This window comes from Pezoporus flaviventris, unplaced genomic scaffold (genome assembly GCF_033815535.1).
Source record: "Pezoporus flaviventris isolate CSIRO_AGI_PZ_B2104156 unplaced genomic scaffold, CSIRO_AGI_Pfla_v1 ptg000123l, whole genome shotgun sequence".
In the NCBI taxonomy this organism is placed as follows: Eukaryota; Metazoa; Chordata; class Aves; order Psittaciformes; family Psittacidae; genus Pezoporus; species Pezoporus flaviventris.
The window spans coordinates 589,542-605,789 of NW_026892671.1; the positions used below are offsets into that span (position 1 = coordinate 589,542).

The following is a 16,248-nucleotide window of genomic DNA, read 5'->3' on the forward strand; positions in this document are numbered from 1 at the left end:
GACATTAGTTACAATGTATTAATTAAATCTACAATTTCTTCCTTTATAGAATCATAAAATAATTAGGGTTGGAAAGGACCTTAAGATCATCTAGTTCCAACCCCCCTGCCGTGGGCAGGGACACCTTACACTAAATCAGATCACCCAAGACCTCATCTCTTGTGAAGCTGCAGCCTGGGGAGGGATTCCTCTTCATATTCAAAGATGCAGCTTGAGACCTTGATTCCCACCAGCTTCTTCTCTTTGAAAGGCACAAACAAATGCAATGAATCTTTTGTAACCTTTTCTCTGACTCTTTTTCAGCAAGCAAATGTAAAACTACACTTCCTCTTCCCTCCCACCCCAGCAGCTTTAATAAAGAGCTCACAGGTAAGAGTGAGGAATTTTATTAGAGCTGAAGGACAAGGTCAAAAATCTTGCAAAAAGATAAAAAAAAAGATATTATCAGTGACAAAAGTTATAACCAAGTAAAGCTGATTGGTATTTCCTGTGAGAAGAGGCCTGGAATAATTGAGGGTAAATTCTTCCTAGAGGAGGATAACAGCAAAATGTAATGAAGTTTGAGGTTGCTGTTCCTCTTGGGTTCCTTCCAATGCAGATGTGATTTGGGGGAGTCTCTTTCTCATCCAATACTGTCATTGGCTTTTGTGCAGGGACAGTGTAAGAACCTACATAAAGTCATGAGGATTAGTGGGAAATCCCATTGTTTCAGTGCCCCATAAGCTTTCTCACTTGACATGAAATCTTCATGTCCTGGATAATACAACTCTTCTGTGTTGCCAGTGGTTGAAGAACCTTCTCCTGCACTTGATCAGAGCCTCCTTCACCTCCTTATTCCTCAGGCTGTAGATAAATGGGTTAAGCATGGGGTTGACCACAGCATAGAGGATGGAAGCCACCTTATCCAGGCTCCTGTGGCTAGATGGAGGTTGTAGGTACATGAAGAATGCTGACCCATATAACAAGGCAACAGCCATCAAATGGGAGGTGCAGGTATGGAAGGCTCTGGCCCTGCTCTGTGCTGAGCACACCCTCAGCATGTTGCGGATGATAGAGATGTAGGAGAGCAAAATGATAACGCTCGTACCCACTACGTTGATGGTGACGAAGGCAAAGATGACCATCTCACTGCTGTGTGTGTCAGAGCACACGAGCTTTAGCACAGGAACAACGTCACAGAAGAAGTGGTCAATGCGGTTGGGACCACAGAAGGAACCTCCAAACGTGCACCATGTGCAGATGATGGCACTGAGGAAGGCAAATGCGTACGATGATGCTACCAGCTGCCAGCAGACACGGCTGGAGATGATGGTCACGTAAAGCAGGGGCTGGCAGATAGCAACGTGCCGGTCGTAGGCCATCATGGCCAGCAGGTGACACTCAATAACAGCAAAGTGTGTAAAGCTTTGAGACTGCATCATGCAGCCGGTAAAAGAAATGGTTTTGTCCTCTGATAACAGGTCTGTCAGCATCCTGGGGGAGATGACTGTGGAATAGCAGATGTCAGTGAAGGCAAAATGGGAGAGGAAGAAGTACATGGGGGTCTGGAGGCTGGAAGACACCCGAACCAAGATGATAATGCCGAAGTTCCCCACCAAAATGACAATGTAATTCAGCAGAAACAACACGAACAGAGGGATCTGAGCACCCGGGCTGTCTGTAATTCCTGAAAGGATGAATTTAATCTGGGTTTGATTTCCTCCCATGATCTGGTGTTACCTGCTGAGGCAAAAGGAAGAGAAACATTTTTTTAAAAACGGAGATTCATTTTTGGACCATGTTTAACTACAGTCAATCACCACTGTAAGTGCCACATTTTGGTTGAATTCATATACTGTACTATATTTTTAACCCAAAATCGTATGGTTTTTGGTTTTCAGTTAGTGTATTTATAAGAGAACAGGAAGCACACTGAAGTAACAAATGGCATTTTTGGTTTTCTATGCTCTAACACTTAAAACGATGGATTTATTTAGGCACTTTTGGACCATATTTTAATCCAAACAATGACCAGTTTAACTGCCACATTACTGTATATACTACTATATTAACTAACCCAAATTATATATATTTTATGTTATTCAACTGAGGTATCTTGAAAAGAACATGGACCGCATTCAAGGCACAAATGCTATTTTCAGTGCTAGGACTCTTAAAACTATGAATTTATTCAAGCACATGTGTTTTCAGATTAAAGAAAAGAATCAGATCTTTCTTCACTTTCACTTTTCAGTATTCAGAGTTAATTTGGTCAGAAGACACCTGAAAACCTCATAGTAGCGCATGTGATCCAGGGGGAAAGAAAGTCCCAGTCCTAGTGAAATCCATCTTACACATGAATAAACTGCACACATTTTCCCTTGGCTTTTAGTTATCATTCCAGTCACCAAATCACATTTATTAAACTATTTGAGATTATTCGTAACAGATAAAATTCACATGATTTATACCTTTCTGAGCTCCAGCACACTGAAGCATCCTAAACCTATGAGCATTAAGCTGCTTGCATTGAAAAGGAGTTGATGTTACAATGTACTTATTTGTTAGTGACTATATTCTGCTGACAATCTGCAATGTTGCATTTCTTTATAACAAAATAAGATTCATCCTCACTTAACTCTTGAATAAATTGGTGCATGTTTCTTTTGCTGCATATGTGAAAGAAAACAACCTGCATTCACCATTGCTCCGTCTAATTATAAAGAAAAAACACACTGGTAAGGTTGATTTCTGATGTAGCTTTCCCAAAGAGGACATGAGGACATGAAGAAGAAATACCACTGCTTCAATGAAGGTGAGGCTCTGCTTTGTGTTGGCATTACCTCCTGTGACTTCCTTCTGCCACCGAGTGATGGGAGCCACGGGTTAATCCCCAACGCAGCAGAGAACATCTGTGTGCCAGCATCAGCTCTGTTAAGCACCTGATGTGAGGAGAGGTGAGCTCCTGCCAGACTCCAAGAGCCCAGCTTGTGGTGCTGGGGCTGTAAATACAGTTGCATGTGCTCTGCTGGGAGGAAGCCTCCAGGGCTGCTCATGCTTTACCAGAGGAAAACAAAGAAAAGGAAAAGCAAAGGGTGTGAAATCACCTCTGAAAGGCATTGTGGTGCTTGGGCATCTGAGACATGATGTGGATGAGTCATTCCTGAGCGCAGCTACACAGCAGCAGTGATGAGCAGCTCATAGGATGCTTCTGACATACCTGTGGACCATACAAAGTTTTCAGTTTGACCTTGTCAACAGAATGAGAATGGGTTTAGAGACATTTCAGATCTTGCAGAGGGTCCCTAAATGCAACGTGAAGTACAAGTGACTCCATCTATGGAGCTGCTGCTGCCCCTCTGCACACTTGAGTGCCCAATTTTCCATCCTCTGTGGGATTATCCACATGTAGTGCCTGAATGTCCAACACCTGAGCTGGTGCTTTAGGGCTTCCACTGTATTCAAGGGTGAGAAATGGGCATTTGAGGCAGTGATGAATTGTCCCAGGGTGAGCTAATAGGCCTTTATCCCCCTGAGCAGACTCAGCTGGGGCTCCACTCCCACCCTCGGCCCATTTGCCCCCATCTCTGTTTAAGCTCAGCCCAAGGTGGTTGGACTATATTTGAGTTTTTGTTTCCATTTTAGCAGGAGTTGTGCACATCTATGGAATACTTTGAGGGTGATCTGAGGTTTCTTATGGACTTTCCTAGCAATTGCTGGACCTAAACCTGACCAGGGGATTGACTTGACCTGTGTTGGCTTGGTTTTGGACCTGCCTCATAGTCCCTAACTTGCTTGATGCTCTGGAATCTTGGCTGAACTTGGCCTAGGTCTCTGTTCCTGCTCTGTTTCTCTTGCTCAGGTACCGTGGGATGGTCCCTGCACACAGTGGTGTTCTCCTTTGGTTCAATTTTGATAGATTGAAGAGACAAACCCCTATGGCACTCCCCATGTTCCTGCAGAGTAGAACCCATTACCCTCTGTCCCCAACAGCCCAGCCGCTGCTCACTGCTCTGGCAGTCCCTCTCCATCCAGACCATATCCCTGCATGGGCGCAATAGGAGATAGTCTATTCAGTGAGGGAATTAGAGTGATCAATTGAACTTTATACTCGAGTGTTATTCTCCAGTCATTAGTATCACCTCCATTTTCCAAATATAATTGTAGAATAATGTTTTTGAGTAGGTGAGTAACACTGTGGTTTGGTAATGGGTTCTCAGTCTTAGTAAAAGCTCATAAAGCTGTCCAGCTTGAGGGTTTCTGTAGTTACAAGGTGCTGAGATGTCATTACTAAGAGATGCTCTTTGTCAATAACCTCACAGCAATTTCTGATTTCAGTGCATTCTGGCTCCCAGAAGACAGCCCATCTCAGGGGTTGAGGCAGTAATAGCTCCAGATGCCTGACTTGTGAAGTCCCTTAGGCAACTTTCCAATTATATTTAAAGGGGGGAGAAAACAAGACTGGCATGGGGTGATGTGCCCAATGAGACTGCTGGCAGCTTATGTCAACCATCTAAGCTGGAAAGCAATAAATAGTGAAGACAGGAGCCTCTGGGAGACACAGCCATACATGGACAGGCAACACCATGTAGAACTAAACAGGGAAGGAAAGGAGACTTGGAGGATTTCATGGAATGGTGAAGCACAGCCTCATAGAATCACAAAATTTCATCTCTGAAGCTCTGGTATATAAAGCAAGCTGGAAGGTGGAGAAATACTATCAAGACAGAGATGCTTTTGTGTAATAGTCATGCAAATGGGCAAGGAAGATCTGCTTAGAGGCAATGCCGAAGGAATGTAGCAGTGATTGTCACAGGAGCTTAAATTGCCTTTTCTCTTTGCAAACATCTCCTTGCTTAGTGGTAATGGTTATACTGGGACAAATATAAGCATGTACAGAAGAAATGTCTAATATCTTATGTATTTACCCCCTCTCCTGACACAATCCTTTTTGGGGATGTATTTTATCCTATTTAAGAGATCAGCATAGACAATTTCAATAGGATATGCTCTATTTGTCTGTATTGTTGCCTTTCTAGTTCCCCTCAGCAATGACAAGGTGCAGGTTCTGTCTTTGAATGATTTCCTTGGAGAAAGGAACAAGAGGTATGCACGATAATAGCTCAGCCTGAAAGAGGCGGGGTCTTCAACAGGAAACCAGAAGTGGCATCTCAGGTACTGTTCTGGGGGATGGTGGTGGAACTAGTTTTAAACTCCTCTCAAATGTCTGTGTTTGAGACACATGGTTATGTTATAAATCCTTTCTAAATGGAAGTTTTACTTCCTGACCTTAATCTGGCAGGAAATCAGTTGCTTGGAAGTATTTGCTTTTTGCTTAAGATGTAAGTTGAATGATAGAAATTAAGGGGAAAAACACATTTTTAACAAGTCACCAGTGAAGCTGGAAGATACTGGTGAAGCAAAGATAAATGCATATGCCTGTCTCTCTCTTCTAGGTATTTATTCTTATGAGATGAGAGCAGTTATTGAGATGCAGTTTAGCCCCAAAGTAGCCACTAACCTTGTTATTAATCAATTGTTTTTAATGAAAACCAACATATTGCTTTTATTTCTGAGCATTTAGACTAAGGAGCAACAAATTCAGACTCTGAGCTACCTGGGGTAATTAAAAGAGTCTCTGGGACATCTTCAACCTGAAAAGCAGCATGAAAGTTAATATTTCTTTACCCTGTATTATCAGAGCAGTCAACCTGAGCTGCTCTTCCCTTAATGTGGAGAAAACTGCAGGCAGATGGAAACATAATGAAGACCACCATGATGTACAAGGGAAAACTTCTTTTGTTGGCTTCAGACTTCCTTTGAAATTGGTGTGTGAAGATAGAAGATACATTCAAAGCTTGGTTTAAGAGCCTGAGTGGTAGATGTAGTCAGTGACTCCCTGCATGGGCAGGTGGCTGTGGACCATCTAAGCATCCTGCCAAGGTGCCTGGCTGTGTTTCATTAGAGAATGTCTTCATTATCTAGAGTACAGGCTTAAACCCCACTAATAGTTAAGCAAGGGATTAAGCCATCATAACCAAGCCCACAGAAACCACCCTGCTGCCTGGGAACTGGGAGCCTCTTGGACACTGATGGCCTGGGAAAACTGGACTACGGTGACAGAGTTTGTTTTAAAGGGGTTCACAGATTGCCTCGACTTCCAGGTTACCCTTTTGTGATTTTCCTGCTCATCTATGTCACCACTGTGATAGGAAACCCTGGCATCCTTGCTGCAGTCTGGCTCGATTCCCAGCTTCAGAGCCCCATGTCCTTCTTCCTCAGCCACTTGTCCTTCTTGGATCTGTGCTACTCCTCCATGGTGACACCCAAAATGCTGCTGAACCTCTTGTCTGAAAGGAAGACTATTTCTTTTGCTGGCTGCTTCCTACAGCTCTATATCTATGCTGTTTTGCAATCACAGAGTGCTACCTCCTGGCTGGGATGGCATATGACCGCTATGTTGCCATCTGCAACGCCTTGCATTAACCCATCCTCATGTCCAAGAAGGTCTGTGTTTCCTTCTTAGCTAGGTCCTATGCAGTTGGGCTTTTTAATTCAGCCGTCTTCACAGGCTTTGCATTGAGGGTGTCCTTCTGTGGCCCCAATGTCATTGACCACTTCTTCTGCGATGGGCCACCACTCTCAAAGTTGGCTTGCTCTGATACTTCCCTCAACCAAGTGTTGCTGTTTGCTTTTGGGGGCTTCAGTGAGGTCACCACAATATCAGTCATCCTCATCTCCTATGGCCACATCCTCTTCACCGTCATGAGGACAGGCTCTGTGCTGGGCAAAGCTTTTGGTACCTGTGCATCCCACCTAGTGGCTGTCACCATCTTCTATGAGACCCTTATCTTCATGTACCTACGGCCCAGCTCCAGCTACAACGTGGGCAGGGACAAAATAGTTTCTGTCTTTTACACCATGGTGACCCCAATGTTGAACCCTTTCATCTACAGCCTGAGGAGCAAGGAGGTAAAGAGTGCTCTGAAGAGAACAGTGGGGAGAACGATTATTTCCCTGCCAAAGTCGTAAATGGTTTGACACTTAGTGATGGGAGTGGGGTTGGTGGTTTTGAGTCTTTTTGAGGTTGGAGAGAAGCTGTGATAATACTTCTATATATTATTGTCCATTTTGTAGACCAGCTTTATCGATGTGGGAGTAATTTGCTATACATTTGCCTCTTGATAGTGTATTTCATAACAGGAGAAACACATACTCGCTGAAGAGCCACCAAAGGTTGATTTGTGATGAAACATGCTAAAATGTCCAACTTGTTCCTGAATATTTGAAGGCAGAATGTGTTGGATTTTCCTATGTACCTGCCATTGCTTAAGCAACCCCAAATCGCTTCTTTCTTGAAGGGAAATATGATGACAAGGCTCGGTCCTGTTAAAATAACCCATTTATGAGATTTCTGCTGAGGACTTGGACTATTTTCTCAGCTGTCTTTTCAAGAGCCCACTTGTGGTCTCTTACAGCTGGGACATCATTCACCAGTATGGTGGACACTCTACCAAGTGCTGTACCTCTTCCAGCCATGAGATGTGTTCTATGGACTTAAGGTGAATTTCAGTGCTTCCAGGTAATCCCCATGACAGATGGGAGCATGCAGGAGAACACACAGAGCAGACCAAGGAGGCTTGGAGGAGAGAGGAGGAAGAAAAGTTCCCTAAAGCTGCAGGAAACAGGGAAGCTGGAGAGGAGCTTCTCGGAATTTTCTTCCCTGATCAACGACCCATCAAAGAATGTTCAAAGGTATTTGAAGATTTCCCTGCTGCGCTTTAATCCTTCAAAGTGCTTTTTATAGTGAAGAAATACTTCAAATAATTTTGTTAATATACAGAGCAAAGGATTGGACAGTGATGGTTCCTAAATGTGCTGTTGAGTGGAATTGTTTAGTACATATATTCAAACTTAATGGACACTAAAGCCATGCTGCATTAGTTGCAATACAACACATTTCTACTTTTATTCTCTTTTTTTTTTTTTTTCCTCTAAGCATGTAGTTCTCTGTATCCACAAGACCATTAGCTGTGGGATTTAACTGGCCAAAAGTGAAGTTTAATAAGTAGACATTATATCTGATCTCAGTCTCCCTCCTTAGAAGGAACTCAAATGGCTCAAGTGAATGATGGTGCATAAAGATATAATAAAGATATATAAAGATATCAGCTGCATATAGAACGTATATCATGATTCTGATATATTTAACTTCAGGACATCTGAATTTCAGGTGGATAAGGCCCACCCAGCCTATGGGTCATGGCACTTCCTTAGGTCAGATTTCAGTTCTACGTAACTTCAATGTATTTTTTATTTGAAACTTCCCCTTTCCATTACCACCGTCATTATAAGAGGAAAATTAATAGGCTCAAAACATCCTTAGACACAACAGAGCTGATACAAGACAAGGAATTTAGTGATAAACACTTTGAAGGTTTAGACCTAATAAACTGATGACTGTCTACCTGCTTTCTACAAGTTGTTTTTCCTCCTAGTCATGCTGTTGTAAGAAGCAAAATAAGTTTATTCCAGCAATAACTGGAATATGTGTTTTTATTCACCTTTTCAGGGAAGGGGAGGGTGTTTTGAGCTGTGCCTGAAGTGGGAACAAACAGGAATCACTGGTGAAAGTGTTGGCACAGAAACTCCTCAAATATAAACCCTGCTGTTAAAATATTGCCATTTGTAGAAGCTAAACCCAACCAAACACTTGTCTGGGGTCAACACAGCTGTCTGCATTGCTCTTCTCCATCCATATTCGGGTTTGTTAGTGCAAATTGTTGCTGGTTGTGCTGGTGACATTGATGCTTTCCTCCAGAAGCTCATGGGTTCCAGTGAGTCCTGCAGCATTTCTCAGCCATTCCTTTGGCCAACTGAATGGCACCACTGGAGTTCACAGACTGGAAGATAACCTGGGACACCTATAGCTCATGTGTTGGTCTGTATGTCACGCTGATGATCCTTTTTGGGGATGTATTTTATCCTATTTAAGAGATCAGCATAGACAATTTCAATAGGATATGCTCTATTTGTCTGTATTGTTGTCTTTCTAGTTCCCCTCAGCAATGAGAAGGTGCAGGTTCTGTCTTTGAATGATTTCCTTGGAGAAGGGAATAAGAGGTAGGCACAATAATAGCTCAGCCTGAAAGAGGCTGCGTCTTCAACAGGAAACCAGAAGTGTCATCTCAGGTACTGTTCACGCTGATGTGAACCAAGGTGAGCCCAAACCCATCTCATTTGTCCATCTCTCAGCCAGTCCTCTAGGCTCTCAGTGATACAAATCAGTAGCTCAGTGACAGTCTCCCCAGGGAAGTGGTGGATTCCCTACCATTGGACACTTAAGCTTCAGCTGGAGAAGATGCTGGAACATCTAGCTTAGATCAGGCTTTGCCTAGAAAGGTTGGACCAGATGATCCTTGAGGTCCCTTCCACCCTGGTGTTCTCTGGTTCTGATGGAGAACTTAGTCTGTTCATGGGACCATGTGTGGGTCTTCTCTGGCCATGGCAAATCCTCCTTTGGGCTACACAGACTCTATTGATCCATCCAATTGCCCCTGAGATATCATAGGATGTATGGACACAGGTCTGGCAGGCATGGCTTGTGTCCTTTAGGGTAGCCAGAGGGATGCATGGTAAGTCTCTGATAGTCCTGGACACCCACGTCTGAACAGCTGAGCCACCGCCTTCATTTCTCCTGACTGCAAAGAGACTCTTGGCAGTTAGCTCATATACCAATGCTTAATGCTGTTGGCAACTGATGGATGAATAAATCCCACTTATGGATCAAATCTGATCCAAATATGGCTCTGTTCATGCTGTCAGTCTGATCTCAAAGCATGGGCTTCTAGTATTTAAAGGGAAAACTCAGCTATACTGAAAGAAACAGTGTGAATTGTAACCCCCAAAAATGTTCCAGGCACTGGCAGAATCTGGTGTCTATTGAGTGTGTTGAGCAGAGGCAAACGACACTGAAGTTACCATGAATATACTATCAGTTTGCTGCTACACCCCTCCAAAAATGTTGTAGAAAGAACTGGATTAACATCATCCCTTTTCAAAAGAGGTTGTAATGGAATGGGTTTGGTCTTGCAATAGAAGTGGAGCAGTGGAATGACTTGGCTCTGTGCAAAAAGGAGTCAAAAATGGGTAGCTGAAACACTCTGGAAGTACCTGGAACACAGTAAAGAGGTCTAATGGACCATCAGTCATGTTGTGACAAGTTGCTCCTAGATAGACCCCTGTGTTCCTAACCATCAGTAACCTTTCAGGCTCATTTAGTGCTTGGAGGCTTGGGTCAGCCTTCATCTTCTATAATACCACCTGTCTTCTCCAGGCATCCATTCAGAGGTAATTACCTAAACTGCTTGCAGCAGATGTTTGACACAGACTGCCCTTTGGCTGCACCTTCTCACCTGCCCCTTGATTCTTCAAAAGGGCTTGTGAAGAACAACTTGTGCTTGCTTGGATCTCTACTTTTCCTGTCCCTGGAGGCTGCTGAATGTTGTAACAGGTTAGAGATCTCTGTGACAACAATTAGAAGAGATTTTCCATCAGCCTGTGTGCATAGCTAAGCCTTTATTAGCAGTTTAGGCTGTTGTGACTCATGGGTTCTCATTCAGGGGCCAGCAATATATAACCAAGGTTCATGTGTCTTAGGGCCCTGAACTGTAGCCAAAACTGTGACAAACACTTCTTCCCCAAGTGTTTGTGTCTGTTGCCTGCAAAGACCTGCAGGGAGAGAAATAAAAGTAACACATTGGTGCAAGTGAAGAACTTCACCTGGTGATGAAAATAGGCTGGAAGGTCTTGGAGGTTCAGGAGAGACGTTCTTGTTTGGAAGCTAGGAGGATGCCTTCAAGAGAGAATCCCCTTGATTTGCTGTGCAGATATCCAGTGTCATCTAATGTGGAAGAGAACTTACAGCTGTAAGAGGTGACCCCCTTCCACAGGTACGTGAGACCATACCATAAAGATCCATGTTAGCCCTGCTCTGGTAGAAATCACTGCAGCAACTGGGGAGGCTGCTCAGAATTGTGCCAGGTAAAGATTTGCTCCTCTGTGTTGGTTTTAAAGAGATGAAATATTCCTGCTGGGATGTACTCATAGAATCCCAGCCTGGTTTGGGTTGGAAGGGAGTTTAAAGCTCATCCAGCTCCAACCCCTGCCACGGGCAGGGGCACCTTCCACTAGAGCAGCTTCCTCCAATCCCCTGTGTCCAACCTGGCCTTGAACACTGCCAGGGATGGGGCAGCCACAGCTTCTCTGGGCACCCTGTGCCAGTGCCTCAGCACCCTCGCAGGGAAGAGCTTCTGCCTAAGAGCTCATCTCAGTCTCCCCTCGGGCAGGTTAAAGCCATTCTCCTTGGCCTGTCCCTACAGGCCCCTGTCCAAAGCCCTTCTCCATCTTTCTTGTAGCCCATTTAGCCACTGCTGCTTATCATGGTGCTTATGGTATGTTTAAGGAACCTTGCAAAATAAGAGACGAGCAAACTCACAAGGACAGATGAACCTAACCACTGGCCCTGAAATAGTGATATTCACTTTAAAATGTAAAGAATATTTCTACAAAGAAATATTCTGTTGATGGAGAATGGATCTTTGCTGAGTCTTCTCGTCCTGACACTCATCTGATGGGGTAAGATTTTAGTTCTCATCTTTAATCCTGTAAAGATTTAGTTGTTTTACTCTGAACCTTTATGTTATCAGGGACAGAAACCTGTAATTCACACTTTCATGAGGGTGAGCAGCTTAACTTAGCACCTAACTTAGACAACCGGAGTTGAGTGAGTTTGGCTTAGCAGAGCTCAATGGTCTCATCATGGTGTTGATTCCTCCTAATCATATATTCTCTTAATAGTACTAAGGGAATAACATCTTCAGACCCAAATTTTGCTTATGGTCTCCTGGCTTCACCTCCCCAAGGTTTCCAAGACTGTAATATTAAACTCTTCATGTCCTGAATGAGTTTTAGGGTCATGCAGCACCCCTTCCATTCTCCTTCCTTAATTCCCAGCAAGTTAAAGGCTCTTTTTCCTTCATCTCCATGACTTTTCCAAAACCACCCAAAGAAAGCTACTGTGCTTTTAGTCTTATATGAGTTATAGCCAGAAGCTGCTGCCAAAATCAGAGCTGTCTTCAGAGAAACTTGATCACAGGAGATCAAGGGCAGAGCTGATGCCTTGGTCTGTGTCACATCGAACCCTCTCTGCTGCTGTAGCCATTGGTCTCATCAAACTGTAAGTACCAAAATGGGATTGAGTGATACAAAATGAATCTGCTCAGAGTTGTCTGGGGAAGCTGGGATGCTCTCACTTCAGAAGGGGCCTCCTCTTTCCTTGGGCTGTGTAAGAGGGCAAGCTTGGAGCAGATGACCACAGAGCAGTCCATTCCACTGTAGCTCCCTGGAAATGAATAGTGGGGATGCCCTTGATGCACAGGGTGCTAATTGTCAAGTTATCCCATTCCAGTTCAAATAAAGGCATGGTTTCCACTGTCCTGTATTTTCCAGGGTTTTTTCCTTCCTTGCCAGATACAAAAGCCCTGAATGACAGAGCAGAATCACACCTCAGTAGCAGAGTTCATCCTCAAGGGTCTCAGTGACCAAGTGGAGACGAAGGCAGCCTTTTTTGTGCTGCTGCTGCTCATCTACACCATCACCCTTCTGGGCAAGGCAGGGATAATTGTAGCCATCCAAGGTCACCCACAGCTCCACACATCCATGTACTTCTTCCTGGGCAGCCTCTCCACTGTTCACATCTGCTTCTCCTCTGTGGTAGCCCCCAGGACTTTGGTCAACTTCCTATTGGAGAAGAAGACCATTTCCTTTGCTGGCTGTATGGCTCAAGCTTTCTTCTACATCGTCTTTGTGACAACTGAGTGTTTCCTGCTGGCTGTCATGGCCTATGGCCAGTATGTGGCCATCTGTAACCCCCTGCTCTACTCCTCTGTCATGACTCGGAGGTTATGTGTGGGGCTGGTGGTAGGGTGCTATATTGGGGGTGTCCTGAACTCCATCATTCAGATGACCATCATCAGGCTGCCCTTCTGCAGCTCCAATGTCATCAACCACTTCTTCTGTGATGTTCCTCCTCTCCTGGCTCTGTCCTGTGCCAGCACGTACATCAATGAGATGATCCTCTTCTCCTTGGCTGGTGTCATTGAGCTCAGCACCATCTCTGCCATTCTGGTCTCCTACCTCTTCATCTTCTTTGCCATCCTGAGGGTCCGTAATGCTGAGGGCAGGCAAAAAGCCTTTTCCACCTGCATGTCCCACCTGATTGTGGTGACCATGTTGTATGGAACAACCATCTTCATGTATTTACGCCCTAGCTCTAGTTACTCCCTGAACACTGACAAAGTGGTCTCTGTTTTCTACACGGTGGTAACCCCCATGCTCAACCCCCTCATCTAGAGCTTGAGGAACAAAGAGATGAAGGATGCTCTGTGGAGAACTGCAGAAAGAATCACAGTCAGGCTTTGAAAACCCTGATCCAGGGATGTGGGTAACCTGAGGATTTGTCCCAGAGGCTGTGGAGCCTCCACCCATGGACATGTTCAGAAGCTGCCTGAATGAGGCCAGGAGCAACCTGATGTGACCATGACTAGTCACTGATGTGACTATGACCAGCAGGACATAGTTATTGTGCAGAAAGGACATCTAGGAGGTCTCTGTTCCTATGACTTGCAAATTATACACATAAACACGTATGTATGTGTGTATATATATCAAAACACAATATTAAATGTATCCTAACCTATATATTTATATATAACACAATATAATCTTGTGTTCAATGTCAACACCAACACACACGGTACTGATTTTTCTTGCCTCACTTTAGCTGGGGTCTCAGTGATTTATGGGCTGGGTAGGGGAGGCAGCTCCTATGAAAAGCTTTTCCCAGGAAGGATGGAAACCCAAGATCTAAATGGATGAACTGATGTTTTAATGCAGTTATGGAGCAGTGGGATATTGCGCATGAGCCAAGTGAGTGAAATGCAAATTCTTCAACAGGTCTGTGTTTGGAACCAGGCTGCTGAGTTAAATCACAGTCAAATTGGGCTTTGCCACCTCTTTTCAGGCAGCTGTAGAACTTCACCCTTTCAGTTTTCCTCCTCAAGTTCTGCCTTTCTCAAATCCTTTAAGAGAAGCTCTAAGGAGTTTTCTAATTTATACCCACAGTGGTTTGTTAAAAACAAAGGCAAGAATGTTATCAGTAGAGTTTGCTGCAGGAGAGTTGCACTTTGGTTTGAGGCAATGGGGATTAAAGAAACCCAAAGCAAACATGGAAACACACCGACTCCCTGAAACAACAGGGAAATCGAAGGTAATGAAAAAACCCAACCAAAAGTCTTTATTTCCTATGCAAGAAGTCATTCCTGGCACAAATTGCAGCTCCCCCATATCTTGGTTGCTATAAAATCGCAATGCCACCAGGGAAAACAGTCACCACAGGGTTTCCCCACACACCCAAAACTTCCCTATTTCTTTAGCAGCTCATCACTCAAAGGTGAGAGATGTCCCTGATCCAGTTGTGTAAACAAGCTCCTCTGGGAATGGATTTGGAGCTGATGGGCTGATAGGAAGGAGAAGGCTTGGCTGAGTCCTGGATGGGGATTTTCCACCTGTGGTCACTTGAACTGTGGCATCACCAGTGGGAAAAACACTCTTTAATCAAGGGGAAAATAACCCAAACAGGGATGTGACCCTGGCCAGCACTAAGAAATAAATCTTTATTCTTTTTTTATGCTTTATTGTTTATTTATACTTTATTCTTTATCCTTTACATTTTATTATATATATATTTAATTTATATATATATATTATATATATATTCTTCTTCTTTACTCTTATTTTTTGTTCTTACTGTTTACTAAAGTTACCAGCCTGATGCTGACTCTTACTGTTGCCAGCAGGACATGACAGTATCCACATATGCTGGCTCTTTAGATGCCCATTTCTCCTTCAAAGCTGCATTTCATCTACTTCTGAACAAAATCCATGCCTTTTCCTATGTGATTTTTGTTCCTTCTTGGTACCATTGCTCTCTGTGGTCACCTCCAAGAGGTGCAAAATGGTCACAGGAGTCCCTTTAGGTATCAAAAGGCAGAAGTTTTGAAGGAAGTGGCTAGAAAATCATGGATCAGGATTTATTATACAATACCACCATCTATTGGACGTTGCTGGGAATAGCCACTCCTTTTTCTTTAAGATAAAAACTTCTTTTTCTTATGTGCTGGGAACCTTTGCGCAGCCAAGTGGCTTGTTCTTACCCAAGAAACTGATAATAGGTAAATAAAACTAACGCCATCATGTTGCCTCTACAGCTGGCTAATCCCATGTGGACAGTTTATTTCCTGACCCTACTAAAGCAATGTCAGATAGTTTAACAGCTTCAAATGAAGTCCCCTCACATTTAGAAATGATGCTTTAAACCCCACTTTTCCTAATGCAGTTCTTGGCTGAGGCTTCAGGTTGTATGAAATGTAGATTATTGTAGAATCATAGAGTGGTTTGGGTTGGAAAGGAGCTTGGTTCCAAGCCCCTGCCATGGTCAGGGACACTACACACTAGACCATGTCACCGAAGACTCTTTCCAACCTGGCCTTGAACACTGCCAGGGATGGGGCAGCCACAGCTTCTCTGGGCACCCTGTGCCAGCGCCTCAGCACCCTCACAGGGAAGAGCTTCTTTGTTATATGTAACCTGAACTCCCCCTGTTTCACTTTGAACCTATCACCCCTTGTCCTGTCACTCCAGTCCCTGATGAAGAGTCCCTCTCCAGCACCCTTGTAGCCCCCTTCAGACACTGGAAGCTGCTCTGAGGTCTCCACACAGCTTCGTTTCTCCAGGCTGAGCAGCCCCTATGTTCTCAGCCTGGCTCCATATGGGAGGTGCTCCATCCCCTGAGCATCCTCGTGGCCTCCTCTGCACTTGCTCCATATCCTTCTGATGTTGAGGATATCAAATTCACTCTGCCTTTTAAATGTTTTTTTTTTTTTTCATTAAATAGCCTGTGCTATCCATACACAATTTGAAGTGCTAATTCATGGTGTTTTAAATGATTCCTTTCTCCATCAGTTGTTTCCTCCAGATCCACAGATCCCTCTCAGAAGGTGTCCCCATTGCACATCTTTACTCCTGACAAAGCCATCCCAGATTTCATAATGGAAGCAAACGAAAACACATCAGATCTCAAAACAGGTAAAATCTCAACCTTTATCCCATGTAGGTGAAGGATTTAATTCCTTGTTGTTGATGTATGTA

At 44.0% G+C, this 16,248-nt stretch overlaps 2 protein-coding genes and 1 pseudogene across 2 annotated transcripts; 2 read left to right on the plus strand and 1 right to left on the minus strand.

Moving 5' to 3' along the window:
• Nucleotides 1-746: 746 nt before the first annotated feature.
• On the minus strand, nucleotides 747-1,706 carry LOC133282436 (olfactory receptor 8U3-like). Its single transcript, XM_061478439.1, has one exon. The coding sequence runs from the start codon at nucleotides 1,704-1,706 to the stop codon at nucleotides 747-749; it is 960 nt and encodes a 319-aa protein (XP_061334423.1).
• Nucleotides 1,707-6,071: 4,365 nt separating this feature from the next.
• LOC133282437 (olfactory receptor 5F1-like) lies at nucleotides 6,072-7,011 on the plus strand (annotated as a pseudogene).
• A 5,514-nt stretch (nucleotides 7,012-12,525) lies between these two features.
• On the plus strand, nucleotides 12,526-13,392 carry LOC133282393 (olfactory receptor 5AR1-like). The gene has a single exon (XM_061478409.1). It carries the CDS (start codon nucleotides 12,526-12,528, stop codon nucleotides 13,390-13,392), a length of 867 nt encoding a protein of 288 aa, XP_061334393.1.
• Nucleotides 13,393-16,248: the final 2,856 nt, after the last annotated feature.

What these genes read in the sequence shown, in the direction of transcription:
- LOC133282436 (XM_061478439.1), bottom strand. Translation starts at nt 1,706, where the DNA reads ATGGGAGGAAATCAAACCCAGATTAAATTCATCCTTTCAGGAATTACA.
- LOC133282393 (XM_061478409.1), top strand. Translation starts at nt 12,526, where the DNA reads ATGACAGAGCAGAATCACACCTCAGTAGCAGAGTTCATCCTCAAGGGT.